We start from the raw sequence: 24,034 nt of genomic DNA on the forward strand, positions 1-24,034 counted from the left end.
GAAATAGTTCTTTAGGCCTTGGACTCCAATCTAGGTTTTTCATTGGATCCTGAGCACTTGGCTCTCAGATACATTTCTGATCGTCCAAATGCGAAGAGGCACACCAGACATCCCATTTCTATGAAACAGTTGTGAAGGATTGCCACAGAAAATATGCTGACTGCCTTTTTCTCAGAAAATGATGTTATTTCCCTTTCCCCGGAATGCTTTTTCAAGGCTGCCATCCCTCTTCAGCCTTTTTCTCCTAACTCCGCTTTCTTGGTACGGATTGTGTCACGCCTGGTGCTGCAGGGCTGGCTGTGCACAGGCAGAGCCAGTTGTCACGAAGTCTCCTTGCTCTCGGAGAGGGCCTAATGCCGCTGCGGGAGCCGGACCCTCAGTGAATCCCTTCCCTGCTCAAACCGGGAGAAACACACAGCGCAGCCCTTGCTCCTTTTCCTTTCTTTAGCTATTCCTGCCCACTTTGACATTGGCAGAGCCAGGAGCTTTCCCCGGTTTTCCTTTTCACTCGCGCTGCGCGGGCTGCCCGCCGCCGGCCCCCGTTGCAGCCGTTCTCCCCACAGCGGGCGCCCCGCCCGCCGCCGCCACGCCCGGCTCCGGCCGCTCCCCGCCCGCCGGCTCCGCCCGAGCCACGGCAGCGCCCACACCGCTGCGGGCGGGCCGGGGCGGGCCGGGGCGGCCGAGGCGGGCGGGGGCGGGCCGGGGCGGCCGGGCCTTTAGGGCCGGCGCTGGCGCTGCGCGGCCCGGCGCGCCATGGAGGTGGCGTGGGCTCTGGGGCAGGCGGGCGCCGTGTGGCTGGCCGCGGTGCTCGGGCTCATCGTGGTGCCCTCGGCGCTGGGCATCTCGCTGGGCATTTCGGAGGCCTATATGTGGGTGCTGGTGAAGACGCTGGAGGTAGGCGGGAGCTGTGGAGGGGAAGGGGGGTGTTGCCGGCTGGTTTCCCCCGGGGCAGCGCCCGTGCGCTCCGTTCCCGTCGCGTCCTCCTGGGGGTCACGTCCTGCCTGGCAGCAGCTCTGCTCGGCTGCAGCTTCGGGCTTAAAGCCCTCGCGTAAAACGAGAGGTCTGCGTTAATTTTGCGGCTGTGTAGGCTCAGGAGCGCTGCCCCTGAACCCTGAGCGGAATAAACCTTGTCACCTAAGGCTGTACCATGGCCTGGGCGAGGCTGTCGCTGCTCGCTGGCAGCTGCGCTGCGCTTGGGCTAAATGGTAGCGGGTCGTGCTCTCGGAGGGTGTAAAGGTCTGCTGCCAGCAGTGCTGATGCTCAGAGGAGGCGACTCCCATCCAAGCTGAGCCATGTACAGCGCCGCAGTTGCCGGCTGCCTCTAAATTTTCAGGGACACCCAGTTTCTCGCGGAGGAACTGCTTTCTGCACGGGGCGTATTTAATATGTGTGCAAAAGCTCTCCTTCTCAAGCTCATGGTAGTGGTGAGCAGTGGTGTTTTTAAATTGTTGTTGGACATGATAAGATTTAAATCTTTAGCACGCTTTTTCCAAGGAGGAGGGGCACCCAAATCAAGGAAACAGCTGTAAGGAGGAAAAGTGAAATGACCCACAGCATTCAGTGGCCATGCAATATACATCACTATGTGACTATGGAAAGTAGATTTTGTCCAATTTCATCTTGTTCTTCGAGGTTTTCAGGCAAGGCTTGTACTTCAAAAAAAAATCCCACCTATTAAATCGGCATTTGTTAAATACATCTTAAGCAAAATGTTTCTAGGCTTTTGGGTGAGAATGAATCTGTTCTCCGTAATTTCTGGGACTGTGAATGGTATCAAGATAACTGTTGAGGAGAGAATATGCAGTTGTTAGTGGAAAAAAGGATTTGAATAGCAGGAACTGAGGTGGTAAAGATCACTCTGGCCTGAGGGAGCAATCCAGATGGCCCAGTGAGATAGTCTTGTTTGGATGACTTGCCTTCACCTGTGAATAACCACAATTTACATTCTTTATTCCTAGATCATTAATCATTATTTTTTAGTGTCATCAAATGTTGCAACAAGAGGTGAGCCAATATGTTTTGCGCAAAATTGTGGAGAAGTATCTGGCGGCGTATTGACGATGGTTAATTGTGAGAGCTCTCCTATTGCCTTAAGGGAGGAAATAATGCCAACTTTGTGGAGTTATCGTTACACTTGCGAGTTTTTATTACTTTTGCATTAAATGCTTTCTGGAGTTGCATGCTGCTCAATATATTAAAAATTAAATTAATACATAATTATATTTGACATAGATATGATATAAACCAATGTATATATAAAGAAAAGGCAATAAAAAATTGGAAAGTATTCTGAGAAGAGTCATCTAAATTAGACTGCTATGGGAGAGTGAGGAAGCTCAATCCGCCCAGGTATTCTGCTTATCTCAACTTGGCCTTGCTTGCCTGTGAATTCTTTGTCCTCAGAATACTTGTGCGGGGAGAATCCCTGAAAGGAAGTGGCTTGTTGTGGGATGTCTCCTCTTCATTTGCTCACAGGTGTGTCTTGGTTAGAAGCCCAACAGAGGATGATTGTCTACAGCCAGGTCCTGGCAGCACCTGCAAGAGCACCTGATGTGCAATATCTAAACTGTGGCTATTAATCAGTAATATTGGGAAAAGTACTCTATCCTTGCAGGTCAAACTTTCAAGAAGTCGGTTATTTAAATAATTTGGGAAGGTCTATTTCTTTTTATAAGGGATAGTTATTAATAACTATTGTGTTAACAGTGAAATGTGCTGCTAGCTGGGCTGCTGAAACTCCCTGGGATGTTGAATTGAGAGTGCATGTTTTTTCCTGAGAAGAGCTTTTTGGCTTTGAGGTTACAGGATGCTGAAGTCTCTGATGGCTGAGGCCTTTTTCAGCTGTGTTAACTTAATAGCTTCCTTAAGCTTTCTCTTCCGCTCCCTGCCATGGGGCTCCCCAGGCCTTTCCCCCTCTTTTCCAGGAGGGAGGGTGGGCTCTCACACCTGCAGAGTGTTCAGTCAGGATGTTGCTGCTTTTGTTGCCTCTTTAATGGGCCAAATTACAGGAACTGTCTGCAAAGTGGTGGCTGTTTGTGCATCCCAGGTGATACCCTGGCTTTGCCTGTTTTTATCCCCTGTGTAGTGGAAGGACACAGTGTCTGTGATTTATTTCTTACATGGCCTGTGTTGTCAGCTTACAACGTCTGCTTTATTCGAGTTAATCTATTTTGAGGGTCCAAGTCTGTCCATAGTTCAGGGACAGTTCTACAGTTTGCTGTGATACCTCTTCAGGTCATGTCATGCAAAACAAGACATCCAAGAATGAGTCTGTGGTGTTCAGTTGTGTAGGCTGTGGGATGGGGCAAGTTATGATGGGGGGCTTGTGCTTGAATTTTTTTCTTGCCAATTAAAAAAAACCACCTTTTTCTGCTTGTTTCAGGAGGGCAGAAGCTTGTTCTTGGTGCTACAAGTATGATCTGAGAAGAGGGAGAGGGAAGCTCCTTTTAGGAACAAGGTGTTTTTGTACTTTCACCATCTGGTTTTTCTGACAAGGGACAGCAGTTGCACAATAGATTTTTCTCTCTGCTCAGCTGCCTCAACAAGCATGCGCTGCTAAGACAACGCAGCATGTACAGATGAGGATGTTCTGCTGTTGGGTTGCATTTGACCCTTAAGTACTGCACTAGGGATTACCAGCTTTATATGGATATATTTTTTCCTGTGTGATTGTATTTTTTTTCCATGTGATAAGGGAAAATGTGTAGAAAATTGTGCTAAAGAAGTATCACAGACAACACTTGCTATTTGAAAGCCAGCTTCCCCCATCATGTGGGTATTCTTGAAAGTGCATGAACTTGCTTCTGAATTACCTTACCAAACTCGGCAAACTTTTAGGAGATTGCTCATTTTTGCCTGTGGCTTTCCTTCCAGTGTTAATAGATGGATTTCTGGCACCATGTTAGTATGTTTTTTTAAAATGTGGGAGTACTGCTGCAGAAACATCTTTAGTAGCTGTTTGCCCCTATGAGGAGCTAGTCTGGACTAGGCACTTGCTGTCCTGATGCTTGTCGAGTCTCTTGCCACAGAAATATTCCCTACTGCTGAAATGCTGGGGGCTGTCTCTTGCAGTCATCACAGTGTGCTGCATTGCTCCCTGTTTTTCAACATCAACAGATAGCTTCCAATTTTAAATTTAGTACATCTTTACCCCTTGGTCTTATTTTTGCTCTGTCTTAATCCATTGCCTCTTGTGAACTCTTACTATGATTTGGGGCTGTTGAGGCCCCTGCAAACATGCTATTGGAGCTGTCTTGCCAAGCACTGGAGAATCCAGTCTTTTCAGCAAGTCCTTTGTCTTTCATTGAGGGCCCATAGAGCAGTCACTGTCATGAAGGATCAGTTTCTCTATTTCCATCAGATTGTAGAAAATCTAGAGGACTGGTTTGGACTTTGTCTATATATTTGGCAGTAGCAGTGCACCCCCAAGTGATGATCTCTGCTTTATGGATTGCAGTTCACCTTGTTAAATACTTTGGGGTCTTTTTTCCAGTCTGCTGGGTTGTTTTTTTTTTTTTTTTTGGGGGGGTGTGCCTTGCTGCCTGAGACAGAGTTGTCAGCAGCACTTTGTACAGACTGCCCTGCTTGACCTTTCTAATGGGAAAATTTCATGTGTTTTTTTAAACTCTGGGGTGCATGATACTTGTGAAATATTAAGAAACAAGAAAGCCTGAGGGAAGTGAGGTGTTTAGGTCACGTTTGAGTCAGGAAACAAATAACCTATTAACTAACATCACATTATTGTCTGTTTCCTGACTAATGGTTTGTTGATGACTGCAAGCACTTTTAGTGCTCCTCTTCTCAATCTCTCTTGGCTTTTTGTGGGGGCTTGCAGTGAGCAGACAGAGTGCTTCTTGTGTGGCTGGTTTTGCTGGCTGTAATGCACAGCAGATGCTGCACTTGTAGGTGTTGTTCATGTCCTGTAACTGATCCATCAGAGGTTTAACAGCAGCCCCTTGTAACAGAAGCAATTTCTGATACGTTATTATGCTGCCTGTAGGGAAGGTATTTTTGCTGGGCAAGAGTGTAATATTACCCTGTAGCTGGAAGTTAAGCCAAATTTCCTTGTGTTGCAGATGACCTTGCAATATGAATGGCCTAGATATGAGGAAATAAGGGCCTCTCAGTGCCTCAGGTCAAACTAGAGATTGTGGCTGTGCAGGGCCGGTGGGATGGACTGGTACTCTTGTCCTAGGTATGCCAGGCTGCAGCTTCTTCCCGTGAGTCACTGTCAGGATTGTGTGTGGTGTTGGTCATGAGGGTGGAGAATGGAGAAGGAGATGACGTAAGCTGATAAATAGATGAATCATTGTGGGCTTTGACTGCTTGTGTAACTCACTGGCTTCGGCAGCAAGCTTTGCTGACTAATGCCATTGCACAGAGTCAGTGAAGGCCTCTGTGTAATTGGTATCCTTCAAGGACTGGTGGGCAGAGGAGAATCTGAGAGAGCTCTGAAAGCTGCCAGCTCAGATGGCATCGAGAAGCATGTCTTGGAGACATGCCCGCTGTGAACGATGAACCCTTGTTTACAGGGCTCACACTGACTTTTGGACTAGTATTTTAGCTAATTTTATGCAGAATCTTGAAGTAAATCCCTGGCCTGTGTTAATGTAGACCCCAGTCCTTTGAAGGCCTTTATGTATGTTTACCACAGATTTAAAAATCAAGAGTCGTTGTAGATCAGTAAGCTTGAGAGCGCTGGGGTTGCCCTCTGCTGTAATTGCATCAGTAATTAATGCACCATATTCCAGATCAACAGCTCTTGTCTGAAACTGCTCTCAATTTTACAGCATGTGAACACTGTTAATAATCAAATGCTGTTAAAAAAATAACAGCAGCTGTATTCAGAGCTTGCCTTGAAGTAAGAGTTTGTGAAGCTGCTGTAAAAGAAGCTGCTTGACATTCCTTTTGCTGATGCCATTCGTGTTATCCTGTAGAGCTAGACTCTCAATTGCTCATTGGATACCTGTCCACCAGGAAGGACTTGCTATGCAACTCCTCTGTGAGGAAGAATTTGGGAAGCTTCTTGGAGGCAGTGCCAGGGGTGTCCCATCAGAATAAGAAGTGCATGGGAGATGAGAGAGGATGTTTTGCCCTGACTTGGAAATGATTGCTGCTCTTGGTGGTGTTGGTGTACTTGCCTCACACAAAACAACCCAATAACTGGCATGCAGATTTTGCTGTGTTAAACAAAGTGGCATTGTGTGGGATGTGCTCTTCAATCTTTCTTCTGTTACTGATGTTTGGAGAGATTCTAAGGAGGAGTGCTCACCTAAACTAGCACATAAACTTTTGACTCTGATCCAGTGGTGCTTTTAAAAGAATACCACCAGTCGTCTTTCTCCATGTGATTTCAGATTTCAGTCATCTCTCCCTTCCAAAAAATCATTGTACATTGTTCAGTCAGAGGTGGCGTTAAGGTGGTAAATGAGGTGAAAGGCTGAGCCAAATTTCTTAGGGGAGCGGGGCAACACTCTGAGGTGTTCCTAATGATTTGTCTTTTGATCCCAGCAAAGAGTGTCTAGATGTGCTTTCATGAAATGACATGTCAGGCTTGGCTTTGGAGATAGTCAGACCTCAGAGGCAAAAATTGCACATTTAAAAGAGATATGAAAAGCCCTTCCGGACTCCAGATAAGACAGTTGCTAAATAGGCAACTATCTTCCTCTATTTGTGGCAGTTGCTTAGTGATGTGTAAATGAATTTGATCTTTTGGCCACTTTAGATTTTTTTTTTTAAGGTGCTGATAAATTAGAGGACTTTGAGGGGAAAGTTGATGTTTTCCTTGCCTAGTGATGTGTGGTATCTTCAGATTCTGCATTGTGTAATTATAGCATCCAAGCTACTTTCTTGTCAGCAGTTAGGATACTAAAGTTTGAAAATAAGGCTTGTGGTGATGCTTGTAGTTCTGGAATCATGCTGTTTTCTAACTTTACATTTTCAGTCCAGTGGGTAGCCCCACTGTAGAACTATTTTTAATTTGTTCAGGAGCCTGGTATTTTATACTTATTCCCCAAAGCTGCTTCAAAAATCCCTACTAAAAACACAGGTCTGACCAAGGCCCTTGGGACTGTCAGCTCAGCATCAGCTGGAAGAAGCCACTTAGATTTGTGCCGGTGTTATTGAGAGATCCAAAAGACTTGCCAGTCTGCTTTTTGCTCATTTCCTCAGTAGAAGAGAGGCTATGGCTTGTAATCGTTTAATGCAACACACTGTTTTGCCCTCTGTGGGATGGATCAGCTCACATTGTGATAGCTCTTTATAGCACAACCTTGTCCTTCAGCATAGGAACCAGCTGAAGCAGCGATGGATGGCACGTATTCCTGACTAGCAGGAAGGAAGGGGAATTACTCACATTACTGCGGGTGGTGTCTCTTTTGTCTCCCAGCCTGGATAGAAACAAGCTTTTCACTTGATCAAAGTTGAGATTCTGGCTTTGATGGTAGTGCTTTTAATTCGGGTGCCTGAGAATACATGAAAGAATTAGATGTTAAGTGAAAATTTCTCATTTCTTACTCCTTGGTTGCTGGAACATACAGAGTTTTTGGAAATATGATGGATTGAAGTAAGAAGAAAGCTGACAGAGAACTTAAAACTTGTTTGATGCGTCATCTGGTAGATGCAAGTCCTTAGGAATGCCCAAATGCTCCTAACCGAGAGGGAGAGCTGGTCTCATCATGGCCTATTTTATTAAGTGTGCTTAAATCCCCTAAGAGACCTGGCATGGAATGTAAAACTGCCTCAGCCACTGACTTGTGGAGCACAAGTCAGTTCTCCCCTGGAGTGCACTATGCAACCCTTGTATGTGATTCCATGCTCTTGTCAGGCTCATGCAGTGCTCCCATCTCCTGGGAAGGCACAGGCAGAGTGTAAAGAGAACTGTCCTCTGCAGACTTTCTCTTTGCCACTGTTCCCCCATCCCCCAGGTGAGCTGCTGCACCTTTCTGGAGTTAGATGGACCTGAGGAGCAAAGATCAGACCAGTTAAGAAGAAGGAATGTGCTTTTCTGAGTAAGGTTGATAAATGTATCTGAGCAGTAGAAACTGACTTGAGTTACAGGACCCTGCAATTTCTCTGCTTTGGGAAGATTGCACTGCCGCTTTGCATAGCAAAATGTCAAGATACCACAGTATAGGGGCGTGGTACAAGCTTTTGGGCATTACAAAGGCCTGTCTCAACAGCCTGTGTCCTTGTGATTTGTGCTGAGGCTCAGGCTTTGACATGGTCTAGAATGAACCCATAACTGCAGGATTTCTGTAGCAAGAGCTTTTTGAAGGGAGTGTTGCATTCTCTTTCTGAGCACCAAACAAAGTGTTCTTCCAGGTTTTGATTATCACTTTGAGAGGATTTGAAAGATGAAAACTTTTTTTTCTGCTGGTGTGTATGGCTGAGACCATTAGCCAAATATGCTCTTGTTCTTCTATGTGATAAGTGACTTAGCTGTTTGTGGAGATACTAATTTGTTGAATACAGTGGTTCAAGACTGGTCAGAAATGATTGCATAAATGTATTTGCTGGTCCTTCTGTACCCCCAAATCCATTCCATAGACAAAATGTAAAATGACAGTGCTCTGAATGGGTTATTGCTTGAACACTGTTTTGGTTTGGTATTTCTCAGAACTTTTATGGTCACAGTACTGCTAAGAATGTAGCCAGAAAATTACTGAAAGTACTTGAGTACTACAGAAAGAACTGAGTTAAAATTCACTCCTAGAAGAGCTATTGCCTTAGCAGCAGCAGAACTGAGAAGGAAGGGGCTCTCTGTAGCTCACCCTAAAGCTGGTGAATTGGCCTGTTTTCCTGCTGCTCAGAGTTTCAAAATGAGAGCTGAGAGAGTTGAGGTTGTTCAGCCTGGAGAAGAGAAGGCAACTGGAACACATTGCCTGGAGAAGCTGTGGACTCTCCAACCTCTTCAAGACCTGCCTGGATGTGGCTCTGAGTAACCTGATCTGGTAGGTGCTCCTGTCCATGGAAGGGAGTTGGAACTAGGTGATCTCTAAGATCTCTTCCAACTCAAAACAATTCTACGATTCTGTGAAGATGCCAAGAAACAAGCAATTGCAGAGTCAAGGGAAATTGCAGGTTTGTTCAGCTTGGAAAATTATCGAGTGCTATCCTTTTTGGATTGAATCTGAATTTAATTGAAATTTCTATGACTGAAAATGCTGGATTTGGTTTTTAGTGAAATCAGCTGTGTGCAGGCTTCAGTTTCACTTAACCCAGTTAGGATGTTTTTGGTTCTTTTTTCTTTTTTTGCTTCAGTATGATCAAACTACTCTGAAGGAGACAGTCTGGGTTGTAATATGTCTGTCAGCTTTGTGAACACGTGCTGTGTGTGTCCTGTGTCTAGCTCAGCTCCTGGGGCTTTCCATGCGGCCTGGACTTGGTGGCTGCTGTGGCAGTAGCAAGGCTGACAGAGGCCTTTCAGGTTCTTGGTGGCTGTGTACCTGAACTGGAACAGGTGTGGAGCACTGAGTTGGCTCTCTGAAGACTGAAAGCAGAGTTGAGAAGTACTGACTAGCACTCAGTGTTGTTTTGGTTTGGTTTTTTAAACTATTAATTACTCTGAGTTTCTTCGTAAGAACAGTGTATGGGTTTGGGTTTGTGGACAAATCTGAGGAGGATGAATGATGATTACCTGATGAAGATATTCTTTGAAAATCACAATGTGTCTTTGACTAATTGTTGGGTTTTTTGGGTGACTTTTTTCCTTAAGTGCATACTGCATTTGTGAAATTAATGTTTTCTTCCTGTTCAACAGTGGGCCACTATCCGGTTACAAAAAAGTGCCAAAAAGCCGCAGCCTCCACGGATTCCTACTGCCAATGGTGAGAGCTTGGGGTAAAGTCACATTGATGAGACTAATATTGTGGTGCTGGAGTACTGAGGCCTTGTCAAATGAAGCAGTTAGATGTGTGCATGAGAGAACCTGAGAAGAGGTGGGGTGTTACATGCTCACTGAAAGTCATGGTTTATCCTCAGGCAGCTGCTCACTGCCCCAGCGGGACTAGGGGGAGAATTGCAAGGGTAAAAGCCTGAAAACCCATGGGTTGAGATAAAGACAGTTTAACAGGGGAAGCAAAAGTCACACACACAAGCAAAGCAAAACAAGGAATGAATACCCTGCTTTCCCATGGGCAGGCCGGAGGGCAGTGGGTGACAGTGACTTGGAAAGACAAATACCATCACTCCAATGTCCTGCTTTCCCCCTTCTTCCTCCCACTTTACATCTTGCCATATAGTCTGGAAGGTCAGTTTGCGTCACCTGTCTGAGCTGTCTCCTCCCACTCTTCCCAAGCACCCCCAACATCCTCACCAGCCTGGTTGTATGAAAAACAGGAAAGCCCCTGGCTCTGTAAATCCTGCTCAGTAATAACAAAAACATCTCTATATTATCAACTGTGTGTTCAGCACAAATCCATAACACAGTCCCATACCAGCTACTCTGGATAAAATTCACTCTACCCCACTAAAAATCAGCATGCTTATATATCTAATTGTTTTGCAATGCTACTGTCTAGCAAACAGTTCCTGCAGTATAAAATGCTGCTTTTACTGGCTTATACTGAGTAATTGAAAAATCAGGGGATGAGGAAGTGAAGGGTATGAAACAACATGAAATTTAACAAAACAAAGCACAACTTAAGATGGAGATTGTTCTTAGTTGATGGAAATTTTTGTGTTTAAATATGAGGTTAATTTCATCTTGAAATTTGTCTTTACACTGATGCTTGCAGGATTGCTGGCCAGCTATCTCTAGTCCTAACAGCATTAGAGTGCATTTAAATATTTCCTGGAGAGATTTAAGTGTTTGTTGGACAACACCTTTCTTTCCCAAGCTGAATGCTTTTCCTGTGGTAGGGCTGCAAGTTGAAAATGTGTGATGGGCTTGGCTTTTTTCCAGTCTGTGGCTGTTGACCTTTTACTCTCTGGAGTTAGTATCAGTGTTTGCCAAACTTCTTACACTCACTGTCTTGTAGAAAGACAGCTGAAAAGTTGCTTCATCTTTCTTCCTTTAGCCTAGTTTTGAAATTAGTTCTTTAACTATATCTCAACCCATACTGTGTGTGAGTTGTGGTAGAGTGTAGTAGGTCAGAGTTGTCTTTATGACTTTGGAGCCATGAGAGAAGTGTGTTTGCCCAGGAAACAGGAGAAGGCTGAACAAAGCATTGCAGTCAGTGCTTGCTTTTTCTCCTGGTTCCTAAATGCTTCAGTTTTGTTATTCAATTGCTCTGTTTTGACAGCATTTGGCAGCAGTGTGAGCGTTTTCTGTGTGTTCCCTCCTTAGGCTGCACAACTGGAAGCAGGCCCAGCCTGCCAGTTAGCAGAGAAGTCAGCTGTTACCTGAGCCTGTGGATTAGCTCATGTGAACATGATCCAGTAGTGGGGACTGAATTGCTGAGCTGGGTATGTGTGTTTCAGCTCCAAAGGGATATCCTTATCAATACTGCAGACACTGGGATCGCTCTGTCTGCAGGCCAGGCATGGAATGCCTTCCATGGCAGCAGATGCAACTGTCAGCATCTGTGATAACAAAATGGAGGTACTGCACAGCACCTCTGAAAACAGGTTAAAACTTGTCTTGCTTAGTTGCTGACTTTCAAGTGGCTGAGAAAAAGTACATCTTATATATCACTCGCTTGTGTCCTGAAAGTTGTGGGGTTTTTTGGGGGGAAAGGCAAGGTTAGCGGTCCTTTCAGTTAATTGTCAATGGCATATTGTCTGCTTCCCAGGCTGTCAATGATGCAGGAAGATACCCTTTTTCTTCCTGTAAGGCTGATGGTGCCCCATCACATCATGGGTCAGTGAGAGGGAAGTGACCCTACTATGCCGCTTTAGCTGTGCAGTAGGAGCTGTCATCCTCCTAGACATCTGATCATTCTTACATGTAGTTATTTCTTCTCTAGTAACCAGACATCGAGAGAGAGAGAGGTCCTAGCTAGTAGATTGTTTTTTGAACTATCCTTAAAAAAAAGCTACAAGTAGCTATTTCTCCTACAGCTGTAGGGTATGTAGTGTTAATATGTGCTGCGTTCAGAACCTGCACGAAGCTGAGTGTAGTTTGCTGTCTGGGTGGCCATTAGGGATAGTAGAAATGGCCTGAGGTAATTCATATAGATGATTGTGTGCAGGCTACATTTAAGCAGTCTTATGGATGGGGATACACAAGCCCTTTTTAATGTCTTTCATATATCTGAAATAAAAAGTTAAAATCTTTCCCCACTGGCAGTGGCTCTTTCTGCTGGAAGCTGGAATCTTAACTGTTCCTTACTTGAGAAAGTATGGGGAGATATGCGGTGCCAAGCTGTGCTCCATATCTTGCTCTTGGGAATTTTTAAAGCATAGGAGTAACTGATTTGTGATTAGGAGTTCCTGACTGTGGAAGAAAGTACTTGAGGACCAGGGCAATTTTAAGTTTAACAGTGATTAATATATAAGTTGGTGTCTGCTGAGGTGACAGAATATGATCAGACAGAGAGGCCGAATTGCATTACACAATATTTACTGAGGGAGGAGAAACTCCTGTTGATAATGAATTACAAAGCAGTTGATTATATCAGGGTAAAGGTAAATGTTTGTGTGTGTGTATGCACCTATGTGTAAGTGCTGAAAGGATGCATGTATCATCTCTTATGATTTTCCTGACCACTCAGCCAGTACCAGGAGGTGAGTTAGCCTAGGAGGGAGCACTGTAGATGTATGTACAAAGTCAAGTTTTCCTGTTCCCTGATAGAGCAAAAATGGTCTTCCCCAAACACTTCAAAGTTGTGTCCCGCAGTAAAAAAACCAAAAAACATACAAAACCAACCAAACAAAAAAACCAACCCCAAAACCAAGTGAGCGTGATTAAAGAGACACCACCTTTCTCTGCAGCAACAAATCCAGTGTGCTTTACATCTCTTGGCAGAAAGGGCTGCCAGTGCCCCTGTGTTGGTGGTGTGGTAAGAAATAGTTTCAAGAGAAAAGTTGGCTGATGTAGTTACTTGAGGAATTATGTGGTGCTGTCACTTCAAGATTCTTCTCTGCTGGAGGGCAGTGTGTGCTGGACCCAGTGGTAGCTCTTGGCTGAGTAGGTGCTTGGAGGGTAGGTGTCTATCTCACTGCAGCTGAATAACCAGTTCTCAGCTCTTTGTGTGGGTGCTGGCTGTGTTGTCTTCAAGGTGGTAGGTTTAAAAAAGACAAAAATGCTATTAAGAGATTTGAAAATTGCATTCAATAAAAGAAAAGCTTATGCAAATAATGTTAGTAGTATATAGTTACTACATAAGTAGATACTACTGAGGAGCTAATTACTCAATTCTGCTAAGATCTACTTGCTTTGTAAGTAGATGGTGTTAAATTTGAGCCTAGTGTAATTAGTTGACTGGAGTAAGTGAGAATGAAGGCTTGGGGCTAGCACTGCAATACTGAGGAAAACAGCGACTGTGGCTTGTTTTTTGTTGAGAGTAATGTTTGCTGTACTCCTGCGTAGTACTGTCTTTGGCAAGCTCAGTTCTGTCCATGGCCCAGGGATTAAAGGCCATTAAATGTGACTTGTGATTACAAGAAGGCTAAGTACATCACTGGAGCAGCATGTGTGTAATTCTGTTTGTAATACCTTCACGTGCTGCAGAGATCTTGCGTCGGAGTAGCTGTCCCAAGGCTGCAGGACAGCTGGTGCATGGGGGTGTCGTGTGACAGCAGCAGCACAGGCTGATGAGGCTAGGCATTCCAGCCCTGCTATCTCAGTTTTCCTGCAGTGTGATAAAATTCTCAGCTGGCTTCAGCTGAGAAGCTGCAGCTAGATGGGCCTACTGCTTGAGTGGTGCTGAAGAAGGGGGAAGGATAAGGGCTGTATAAGGAAGGAAATATTCCCAGCTCTGGGAACTGGAGAACAGGGGGTGGTACTTGTGTGATGGGTGCCAGAGCGTTCCCCTGGTTTCTTGCCTACAATCCATTTCCAGCAGCAGGGAGCAGACAGGTCGCACTGACTCACCTACAGTCCTAGATATTTCACAGTTTGGAGATTTTCTGAGTGCGAGAAAAATTGAATCAAAAACTAGAGCTCTGATTTGAGTTTAACATATGCATAAGTGTAGTTCCATTTTGGTAAATGAGGTCATGCATGCTTGTATAATTTAGATCCTGAAGAGCATGTGGCTTTTTGGATGTGCCATATTAATGGTTTATATTTGTAGGCTTGTCATGGGATGATGCAGTGAGGTGGCCCGCTGGTACAATTGGAAGTTGTGGCCAGGTTCCAAGCTGAAGGTGCTGATAGGTTTTGTTGCAGTGTTCTTTTTTAGTGTTTACCTCAGTGGTTTGTGGTACTTGTATCTTGGAGCTTCCCATGTTATCCCATATGTGCCATATTAGTATGTGTGATAAGATTTTTCCATATTACTTGTAATTTAAATTTCACAATTATTGGCACAGGAAACATATTGAGAGATTTTCTGCTGACAAGATTTAATTGGGAGGAAGATTTTCTACAAAAACACATCCTATGATATGGAAAGTTCCTAGTAGCTTGACAAAATTGGATGCTGTGTCCTTTCCCATTTTTTAATCTCAGCATGAAAACACAGAGATTATGCAATTGATCAGAGGGTGTCTGACAGAGTAGCAACCTGAACTTGGACCTCTGTAATAATCCAAGTTGAATGTCTCAGGGGATGGTTGTTCTGCTTAACCGTTACTCTAGATTTCCTCAGGCATCAGTTTCTGGAGCCAGACTTGCTTACTAGCAAGCAACTACTTGATTTTTGTTTAGCTTACACAATTTGTTCTTGCCTTTGAAAGCTCTGATGAGAAATTTGTGGTTATCAGACCATAAGCTTACAGGTTGGAGGAAGGGAAATACTTCTTGTTTGCACTGCAGTTCTGAACTCTCCAGGTTTCTCTCCAGGCATTATGTGGCCAGAGTTCAGCTGAAACGGTTGTTGGTGCTGAACTAAATCAAGGCTCCTCTAGGCACAACTTTCTTTGATACGGTGTTTTGAAGGTTTTGTTGTTGTTGTTGTTTGTTTAATTTTGAGTAAAATAAAAAATAGTGTGGTCTGCCTGTACTTATAGAAAATATTTGTGCTGTGATGGCAGGGAGGTGTGTTGGATTCAGAGCTGCACAATGTTATGGTCTGGGGCTTTGGCAGTATTGTGGGTGTGGGATATCAGAATGTCAGATGAGATGGGAATAGGGAAGCCTCCATCAAGGAGATTGAATGCCCTTAAATACACAGAGCATGGGAGGGAATGGAAAGGCCGAGGTCTCACCTGTTTCTTCTGAAAGCATAAGAGTCCTGGATAAAGTTTGATTTGAGAACATGCCAGATGGGTTTGCCTTCTTGCTTCATGTTCAGTAGGTAACAATTTCGTATAGTTGCTGCTCAAGGTGGTGTGAGGAAGAGGAGCTGGAAGTGGCCTCCTGCAGGGTATGCTGTGTTCAACTGCACAGCTTCTCTTCCCATCCTAGGAGGGGCTCTGAGAGTAAATTTGTCTTCTTGAGTAATACAGTAGAGTGACTAGTGGTCTGGAGGGTGATTGTTAGTTACATCACATAATTATTTTCTCAGGTGATTACCCTTTTCCTTCCCAAGGTATCATTGAAAGAGATGAAACGCCTATGGAGAAAGAAATTGCACTTCTGCATGGAGCAGACTTCGAATTCTCCCACATTTTTTACTTCTGCAGAAAGGGGTTTGAGGCTATTGTGGAAGATGAAGTCACTCAGCGATTTTCCTCAGAAGAGCTGCTCTCCTGGAATCTGCTCACAAGAACTAATGTCAACTTCCATTACATCAGCCTGAAGCTGACTGTTGTGTGGGTCATTGGGGTGGTAGTGCGGTACTGCTTCCTGCTGCCCCTACGGTAAGCTATGGTGCTGAGGGGTTTTGTCAGCCTGGGAACAGGTACATTTCTTGGTAAATGTCATCTCAGCTTTCTTTAACACAAAAGCAGCATTGGCAGATACAAAACATTAACTTGCTTAAAGGCTCCTTTTATGTTAAGAAGCGCTTTTTTGGTTTGGAGAGTAGAATAGAGCTGGTGGTCATCATTTCCATGAATGCTTCCCCTAAGTCGATGTGTATTAGTAAAATAAATGTTAGCTCTAAAGCTCCCTGACACTGTGTGCATGGGAATATCTGGGTCTGCTCCCTTTGCTACACCATGACTTTAAGCAACAGGTTAGGGAATTGCTGAGTTAGAGAACTGCATATGTAAAGTATCTGAGGAATAGTTGAATTTCTGCAATCCCTTTCCATTTTAAAGGGGGGAAGGTGTTATTACAATGAGCAAAGCTACTTACGTAGGTTTAATGTCTGTTTTGTCTGCAGCTTTAGCCTCGCAGCCATCGGTATTACATCAATGATTGTGGGAACAACTTTAGTGGGACAGCTGCCAAATTGCAGGTAGGTACTCTGTGTGAGGGATGAACTCACCAAATTGCATCAGTGCAAACAGCTGAAGATTAGGAATGGACAGATTTTTACCTATAACAGACTACCAATAGTCCATTCCACCCACAAATTTGTGTATCTTGTTTTAGTGGCATTTTGAATTTGGGCTGAGGTTGGGTTCTTGTCAGTCTTGGCACTGAGGTTGATGATTTCTGATGGGTTCCTGCTGCTGCCATGAGATATGCAAATGGGGCATTGTAGGGCAGGTAGTAGTGTTCGGATGAAAAACACCCAGCAAAGAGAGGACAGCCATGCCTAGCTAAGTGGTGCCAAGGGCATGATGTATCTTGGCAGAGTTGCTGTAGCAAGTGAGTGGTAGAGCTGGGAACATCCTTCTGTGCTCCAGAATACCAAGGAGATTTCAGCCCTGAGTTGTGTTGAGTAGGCTGGAGAATATTGCATGTGCATCTAGCTGCTTTCCAGGATGCTTCAGATGTCCCATTTCTTTCAGTGTGAAAAACTACCTGAGTGAAGTGGTTCACCTCACGTGCTCCCGCATCCTTGTCAGAGCTCTGTCTGGTACTATCCATTACCATAACAAGTGAGTGAGCAAAAGTGTGTATATGCTTATATGTGTGTGACATCCCATTGGAAATGGGGCTGCTCTCTCCTGAGCTGCAAGTTGATGTCACACTCTAAAGGCTGACTCACCTGACAGTTCCATGGAACTATTTGGTGTGTGATGTGGTGCTTAATGCACTAGCAGTCTAACAAAAAAAATATGTGATTGCAGGGAAAACAGACCTCAGAAAGGAGGAATTTGTGTTGCCAACCATACATCACCAATAGATGCGATCATTTTGACAAATGATGGATGCTATGCAATGGTATGAGGAGATCTAAGATAACCACAGCAGAGGGACCAGGAGAGGGAAAGATTGTGGGGTACTGCTTGTGGACTTCAGTATTTAACTTTCATAGCAGAGATGTTTGCTTGAGCACTGGTCACTGGGGAAAAGTATAAATTGTGTTGAAAATGGTCCATATTATGTGCTGGAGAAGTTGTCCTTGGACTGGCAATGCCAATCTGTTGAAGTACCTGAGCTAGTACCATGTGAGTGTCTCAATTCTTTCAAGTGAATGCATTTTAATAGTTCTGTGGTTACTGCTCAATCCTGGCTTGCAGCCTCCCAGTGCTTTTGGGTTTGTTGGATGTTTTTGGAGGGGTGGAGAGGAGGAAGTCCTGCCTTTCAGGTGTCTCGGATAGTGATGTGCCTTACTGGACTTGTAGGTGGGCCAGGTTCACGGTGGGCTGATGGGCATTATCCAGCGTGCCACGGTCAAGGCGTGTCCCCACGTCTGGTTCGAGCGCTCCGAGATCAAGGACCGCCATCTAGTGACAAAAAGGTGAGGTGTGTGCTGGGTTGCCTCCCCGGAGAGGCATCGGGCAGTCAAAGACCTGGATTTGGGAATGAGTTACAGTGGTGGTGTGCAGCACACTGCATCGCTCAGAATGACCGAGTGTGCTTGTTTGTGTGGGCTTTGGTGCAGTACACTGAGGTCAAAATGTCAGGTTCCCAGGTCACCAGGGAAGGCTTGAAACATTTATGCAGCGTGTCATGGTTTAGACCAAAGGTTCTGGGAAGCTTTAGATTGCAGACTGTCACAAAATATCTCAGTTGGGAAGCCATCGGCATAATAACTAATGTCTGATGAATTCAGGTGTGTATTTTGAAACCATGTGAAGATACTTAAATTCTGGTACTTTCTGTTGAAGAGAAATACTGATGATAAAATTGGCTTTCTGTGACAAAAGCTCAGTATCACTGGAAATTGTGAGCCACTAGAAATAAAAAGCTTTCTTTGTTTGGGTAGAAGGCAAATGTCTTGTTATAAGACATTTTGAAGAATATAAGCTGTATACAAAAGTGTTTTTCTGCAGAATGTCACCAAAAGCATACCTGTGAATACTGTAGTACAGGGATAAAAATTCTTCTAAATTGTAGAGAACTTTTTAGGTTAATTTTGACAGGTTAACTTCTTCACTGACTTATTGGCCTCTGCACAGCAGGACAGCTTTGCCAAGTTGTCCAAGTGTTATTCTAGTAATGTGAGCTGTAGGCATTTAGAAATCTGTTTTTTAAGAAATATGCAGTTAAGTAGCAGAGGCTGGATGGACCACTGCGTCAATACATTTTTTTCTTAAGTAGGCAATTTCTTGAAGGTTGAGTGGATCAGAGTTAGACTGGCTTAATGGCATATAATTGTTGGCTTCTCTGACAGTCATTAGTAAAATAATGCAGGGGAAAGAAAACAGGATCTTACCTCAATGTAATGCTTCAGGGATGGCTGGCACAAAGCTTCAGTTTCTGTAGGAAAAAAAATAGCAAGTACAAATTAGTGTCTAGTAAAAGGCTTTGATTTTATACATATGTAATACATAAAGCATATGCCTGGGGAAAGAACCTGTTTTTTAAGCTTTTTAAGCTTTTCTTCTGCTTCCACAGGCTCAGAGAACATGTGGCAGATAAAAGCAAGCTTCCAATCTTAATTTTTCCAGAAGGTAAGAAGCTGAACTACTTTTCTCCATTCAGTTTAGATGTCATCCCTGTTCTCTTTTCATGGCTTCTGCTGCTCAAATCTATCTTCACCTCTGGCTTCACTTTGCTAGGGCATTCCTGGTTTTCATCTTTAATATAAGATGCATATACATGGAGACAACACAATACTGTCCTTGAACATTGCTTCTCCTGGCAGAAGCTGCAGGAAGAAGAGGGGGAAGATTGTTTATTTTGCCCTGAGATTACGAATTTGCTGTCCTACAGATGTAACCCCTCAGCATTGTGCTTTTTGTCTTGCATACCTTCTGGCTTCATTCAGAGTCAGTCATGAGACAAAGGCTAAAAGTAAGCAGGGGTGAGATGCTTGACTTAATGAGCAGCAAATGCAGGCCCTTTATGGGTAAGACCTGTCTGTGGATGTTGTGTTGTACTGAAATGGCTGTGTGAAGCAATGGCTTTGTCTTCTGGACAGGCACCTGCATAAACAATACATCTGTGATGATGTTCAAGAAGGGGAGCTTTGAAATAGGAGGGACAATCTATCCTGTTGCAATCAAAGTAAGTGGAAATAGCTGGCTGCTGAATTTCAGAGTTTGGGACGGGTTTTTGTCAGAGGGTCAGGAAGCTGTCTCAACACAGCTGCTATTAAAAGCACAGTAGATCTGGCAATTGGGTAGATGCTGTGGATGGCTCCTGGAGAGTAAGTGGCTGAAATTAAAGTGAAGTCCTTTGGCCTATAGAGCCTGGCTGGTGGGCCAGATGGGGTCAGCTTCTTCCTCCAGAAAGCTGGAAGGAAGAGAAAACGAGCTAGTCCTTCCCAGTGCTGAAGGGAAGCATCCTGCTCAGAGCAGACTTAATTCTTTTGGCTGTTCAGGCAAATGGGTGACATCTGCTGCTGGTTCTGCCATGTAATCCCAGGTCTGAGAGGCTGTGATGATCTGGGGAAAGGCTTAATCGGTTTTTGTGATCCTTTGCAGTATGATCCTCAGTTTGGAGATGCCTTCTGGAACAGCAGCAAATACAATATCGTGAGCTACCTGCTGCGAATAATGACCAGCTGGGCCATCGTTTGCAATGTGTGGTACTTGCCACCAATGGTTAGAAAGGTAATCCAGCATCTGGTTGCCTGACTGCTATTTAAAAACCTGACTGTGTCTGCAAGGGCACTTTTACTCGTTTTTTTTTTTTTTTCCCCAAAACTTCTGGCCACATCATGTCTCCAAATCGGTTTTATACTGGATTTTTGTCAGTGCTGACTGATGTATGATTGGACTCTGCTTTTCCTGATGCAGCTTGGTTCCATCAGCAGTGCATCAAATATACAAAAGATAGCAGTTAATGCAGTTCTGTTCAGAGTAGCAACAATGGTAATGTTCCATCTTGTTGAAGCAAAATTTTCTCGTAATTTCAACACTAAGGGGAAAATGAGTTATCACATGGGAACATCAGATTATGATGTTGGCATGATAAGGAATGGGTTGTTTGGAAGTGAACTAATTTGATGAGGCAACAGATAAAAAAATGTTATGAAAGTCTACTTCCATTGACTTCTCTCTGATTATGTTGAATTTATGGCTCTTGAAGGAAGATGAAGATGCTGTTCAATTTGCCAACAGAGTGAGGTCAGCCATTGCTCACCAAGGAGGACTGACTGAACTCCCATGGTGAGTGATGCCCTCCTTGTTAGAATTCATGGACTATTTGTGATTAATTTGACTGATAGGTGCTTCCCTCCTTAGCTTTGTGACAAATAACATTCAACATCACTTTATTCCACTCAGGGAAAACAATGAAGTAACTCCACATGCACATATGTGAAAGTAAAAGATGTATGAAATCTTTGGAGCATGTAGCATGCAGTGAGTCTTACATAAAGGCTTGATGTTTTTGAAGTAGGTCTATTCATAGTTGTTTCTCATGTTGAGATTAAGTAGCAAAAGTGAAATTTCTTGGCAAATCTGATGAACAACAAAAAATAGGTCTTGAGGCTTTCTGCTCTTTCTCATGTCCTGCCTCAGTAAGTAGCAGGATAATGCCTAGATTTCATATGACAAAAACTTGAGAGCAAAATTCAGATGATGAGAATGAGCAAATGGATTCAACTGTGAGACCCAGCTTTGAATAATATAAGGCAAGACACAGCTGTAGTGTTGCAGAAAATTGACTGCCTCTACAGTCTGGGGAAGTAGCATCCCAGATTGCCGAAGATTTCTATTGTAGGTACAGCATGTTACCAACATGAATAGACTACTTTAATGAGCTAAATTCAAAATTTGAACTGCATTAGCATTGTGCTTAAGGTATGTTTAATAAACATGCTTGAAATTGAATGTTAGAGAAGTTCTGAAGAAAAGCCTTTAATAATAATAATTTAGATTATCTACCTTAATCAACTGTAGAGTTTTAATGTAGTGCATAGTTTGATAACAATAACAACCCTGATGGTTTGCTGTTCCCTCTTTGTTCCAGGGATGGAGGACTGAAACGAGCAAAAGTCAAAGATACCTTCAAAGAAGAACAGCAGAAAAACTACAGCAAAATGCTAGTGAGAAATGGATCAGTAGGAAGCTTGTCTGCAGAAACTGAGTCAGACTGAATGGTAGTTCTTGAAAAGTAACTTTGCACTACCAGCCTTAGCAGGAATGTGTTTTTTTTAATTAAAAAAAAAACTGTCAAAAAATAGAGCAAGACAACAACAAAATCCTTCATTGTGTGTATTCATATTCTCTGTGTGGCTGGTGCAGAGCCTGCCAAGGGCAGTGTCTCTCTGGTCTTCCCTATTCATTCTTCCACTATCCTGCCCCTCTCCATCTTCATGTGATGATGCACTGTAGCTCCTGGTATTCCCAAGTTGAATGCCTGCAGAGTTAGAAGATGAAAAAACACCCCAGCATTTCTGAATTTGTAAGGATGAAGGGAAGTACACTGAATAGATGTTGTCAGGACACTGCTTGTGAAGATGCAAGATACCTCTTGTTCATGGTACTTTAAAGGTTTAAAAAAATTGTCTTTTTATTTTCCTGTTGCTCACAGATCTTTTTGTTGTAGATGACTTAAATCACTTGCTTTAGGATGTTGTCAGAACTGTGAGATTTACTCTTTTTGTTAGCTTGCACCTGGATGTGCAAGGAGGGAGTGGAAGCAAGGGTTGCAGACACCCTACTGGATGGGAAAGGAGCTGCCCTGCCAAAAGCACAGACCATGGAACATGAAGAATTTGGTGGCCTTATAACATGGTATTGCCTTTATTGAGAACTGCTGCCTGAGGGAAGATAAGGGGCAAGTGCTCAATCTCCCTGTCCATTGCTGTTGTTGAAATTGTTTTCTTGAGCTCTGGAGCTGTAAAGGTAAGGTACAGTAAGGGTTGGATAATGTAGGCTATGACAGATTAATCTTATTGTCACAAGTTCCCATCTGCAAAAATTGTTGTTAATGGCTTGACATTCTCAAGAGAGCCACTCCAGAAACGCATCTTGTGTTTCCTGGGCTAGCAATAGCTATTACATCTATAAACATAGGATTAGTAAGTTAGCTTTGATATGAGACATGGCATGTCCAAATCTGCAATATATTGTTGCCTGAATGTAATGAGAAATAAATTCTATATTTCTAATGGGTCTTGTGTGGCATTACTACTGTCCTCTAAATCTATATAATGAAAAAAGTTATGCTTCCTGAGAACTTAACATTGGAATCATGGAAACTTCAATCAGTGACATAAAGGACCAGCTGTATTTGAATTCTGCAGATTTCTAACCTGACTTTCTTTCCTTTTTTACCCTGTCCTTGGACTCTAAGGCACATAGGATGGCTTGGTGTTTATCCTTGTTAAAGTAGCAGTAACTTATCATGCAGGCTCATCTTGAAATTACAGCATGAAGTAATATCAGGGAGACTCAATTAATGAATTTGTAATTAACTGGGAAAGAACTGAGCTAAATTTTTAGCTGAGTTAATTTCTTAGTCTTTTCCTTTTAGCAAAGAAGTTAAATTCAATACTGAAAAACATTACTGTCCTATAAGGCAAAACTTAATCTGATAGAGCATAGTCTCCTAGAAGAATTCCTGTTTCCCATTATGCACTTATACAAACAAATATATACAGAAGTGTTTTCAGGTTTAGCATGAGAAGCCTTCAAGAAGGAAATTGTTTCTGTTAAAAAGAGCTAGAGTGGTAAGACAAGTGAGACACAGCAAAGGCTTTTTGCTTAAGATGAACAGAGTTCAGCTGTGGTCTGAGTTGTTATTTCTGTTAAGATTAACTGGTCATGCAAGCTTTGGGCTAATGAAAGTGTTTGTCATAATTTGTGGATATTAGCTGTGAGGCTGAGCTCTCCTGGATTGCACTCACAATAAGAAGCTTTGTAAGGACAGCTCTTTTAAAAGCATGCCTGCCTGCTTTCTATGCCTACACACCTAAAATACAGTTTAGGTAACACATTTAAAAATCTACTCTGTATGAATATTTGGATATATGTTTTTTGAATATTTCTTATAAGGTATAGATTATGATGTATTTCTCTGTAGATGGAACAAGAACTGTTCTGGTTGAAGGTTTAAATACATGATTCCTAAGAGAAACCTTCACAGCCAGTTTATAGGCCCTCTGCTTTCTTCCTGCTTTTCGAGTTGATCATCAGTAACTGAACTGCAGTATTTTTTTGGATGCTCTGTTTGGGTGCATGTGTTTACATCAACAGGATTGTGAGCTTTGGCAAAAGTGCCCAAGGCTGCAATTTGCTTCTTGCTCAGGGCAAAATTGAATTTTAAGGCAAAAAGCCCTGCTAAGTTAAAGGATAATGACAAGGTTATCCAATGACACTGTAATGAAATGTCTGACAAGCCAAAGGGAGTTCTATGACTTAATTACAAATAGTCTCCTCTGAACTAATTTATAACAAAATCTGCCTTATTCTGGGGAGAATTTATCAAGAAATGTGTAGATTTAGCTTTGTGAATGGCATGGGTCATGATAAGGCATCATGCAGTCATTTCTTAACTGAGAATATGTAGGTGAATAAGCTGAGATTTCTTGAACCTGCAGCATCTTGTAGATCTTTACTAAGCAGAAAGTCCTGTGTGTTCCTTGACTCTTGG

General features: G+C 43.3%; 1 protein-coding gene across 1 annotated transcript; it reads left to right on the top strand.

The window, feature by feature from the left end:
* The first annotated feature begins 696 nt into the window (after nucleotides 1-696).
* Nucleotides 697-22,554, top strand: LOC110468493 (glycerol-3-phosphate acyltransferase 3). Its single transcript, XM_021526467.3, has 12 exons — nucleotides 697-894; nucleotides 9,761-9,827; nucleotides 15,576-15,846; nucleotides 16,314-16,388; nucleotides 16,888-16,977; nucleotides 17,170-17,263; nucleotides 17,668-17,783; nucleotides 18,884-18,939; nucleotides 19,410-19,495; nucleotides 19,915-20,043; nucleotides 20,522-20,601; nucleotides 21,407-22,554. Exons 1-12 carry the CDS (start codon nucleotides 754-756, stop codon nucleotides 21,531-21,533), a joined length of 1,332 nt encoding a protein of 443 aa, XP_021382142.1. The 5' UTR covers nucleotides 697-753; the 3' UTR covers nucleotides 21,534-22,554.
* The last annotated feature ends 1,480 nt before the right edge of the window (nucleotides 22,555-24,034 follow it).

Source organism: Lonchura striata, chromosome 4, assembly GCF_050655825.1.
Source record: "Lonchura striata isolate lonStrDom1 chromosome 4, ASM5065582v1, whole genome shotgun sequence".
Lineage (NCBI taxonomy): Eukaryota > Metazoa > Chordata > Aves > Passeriformes > Estrildidae > Lonchura > Lonchura striata.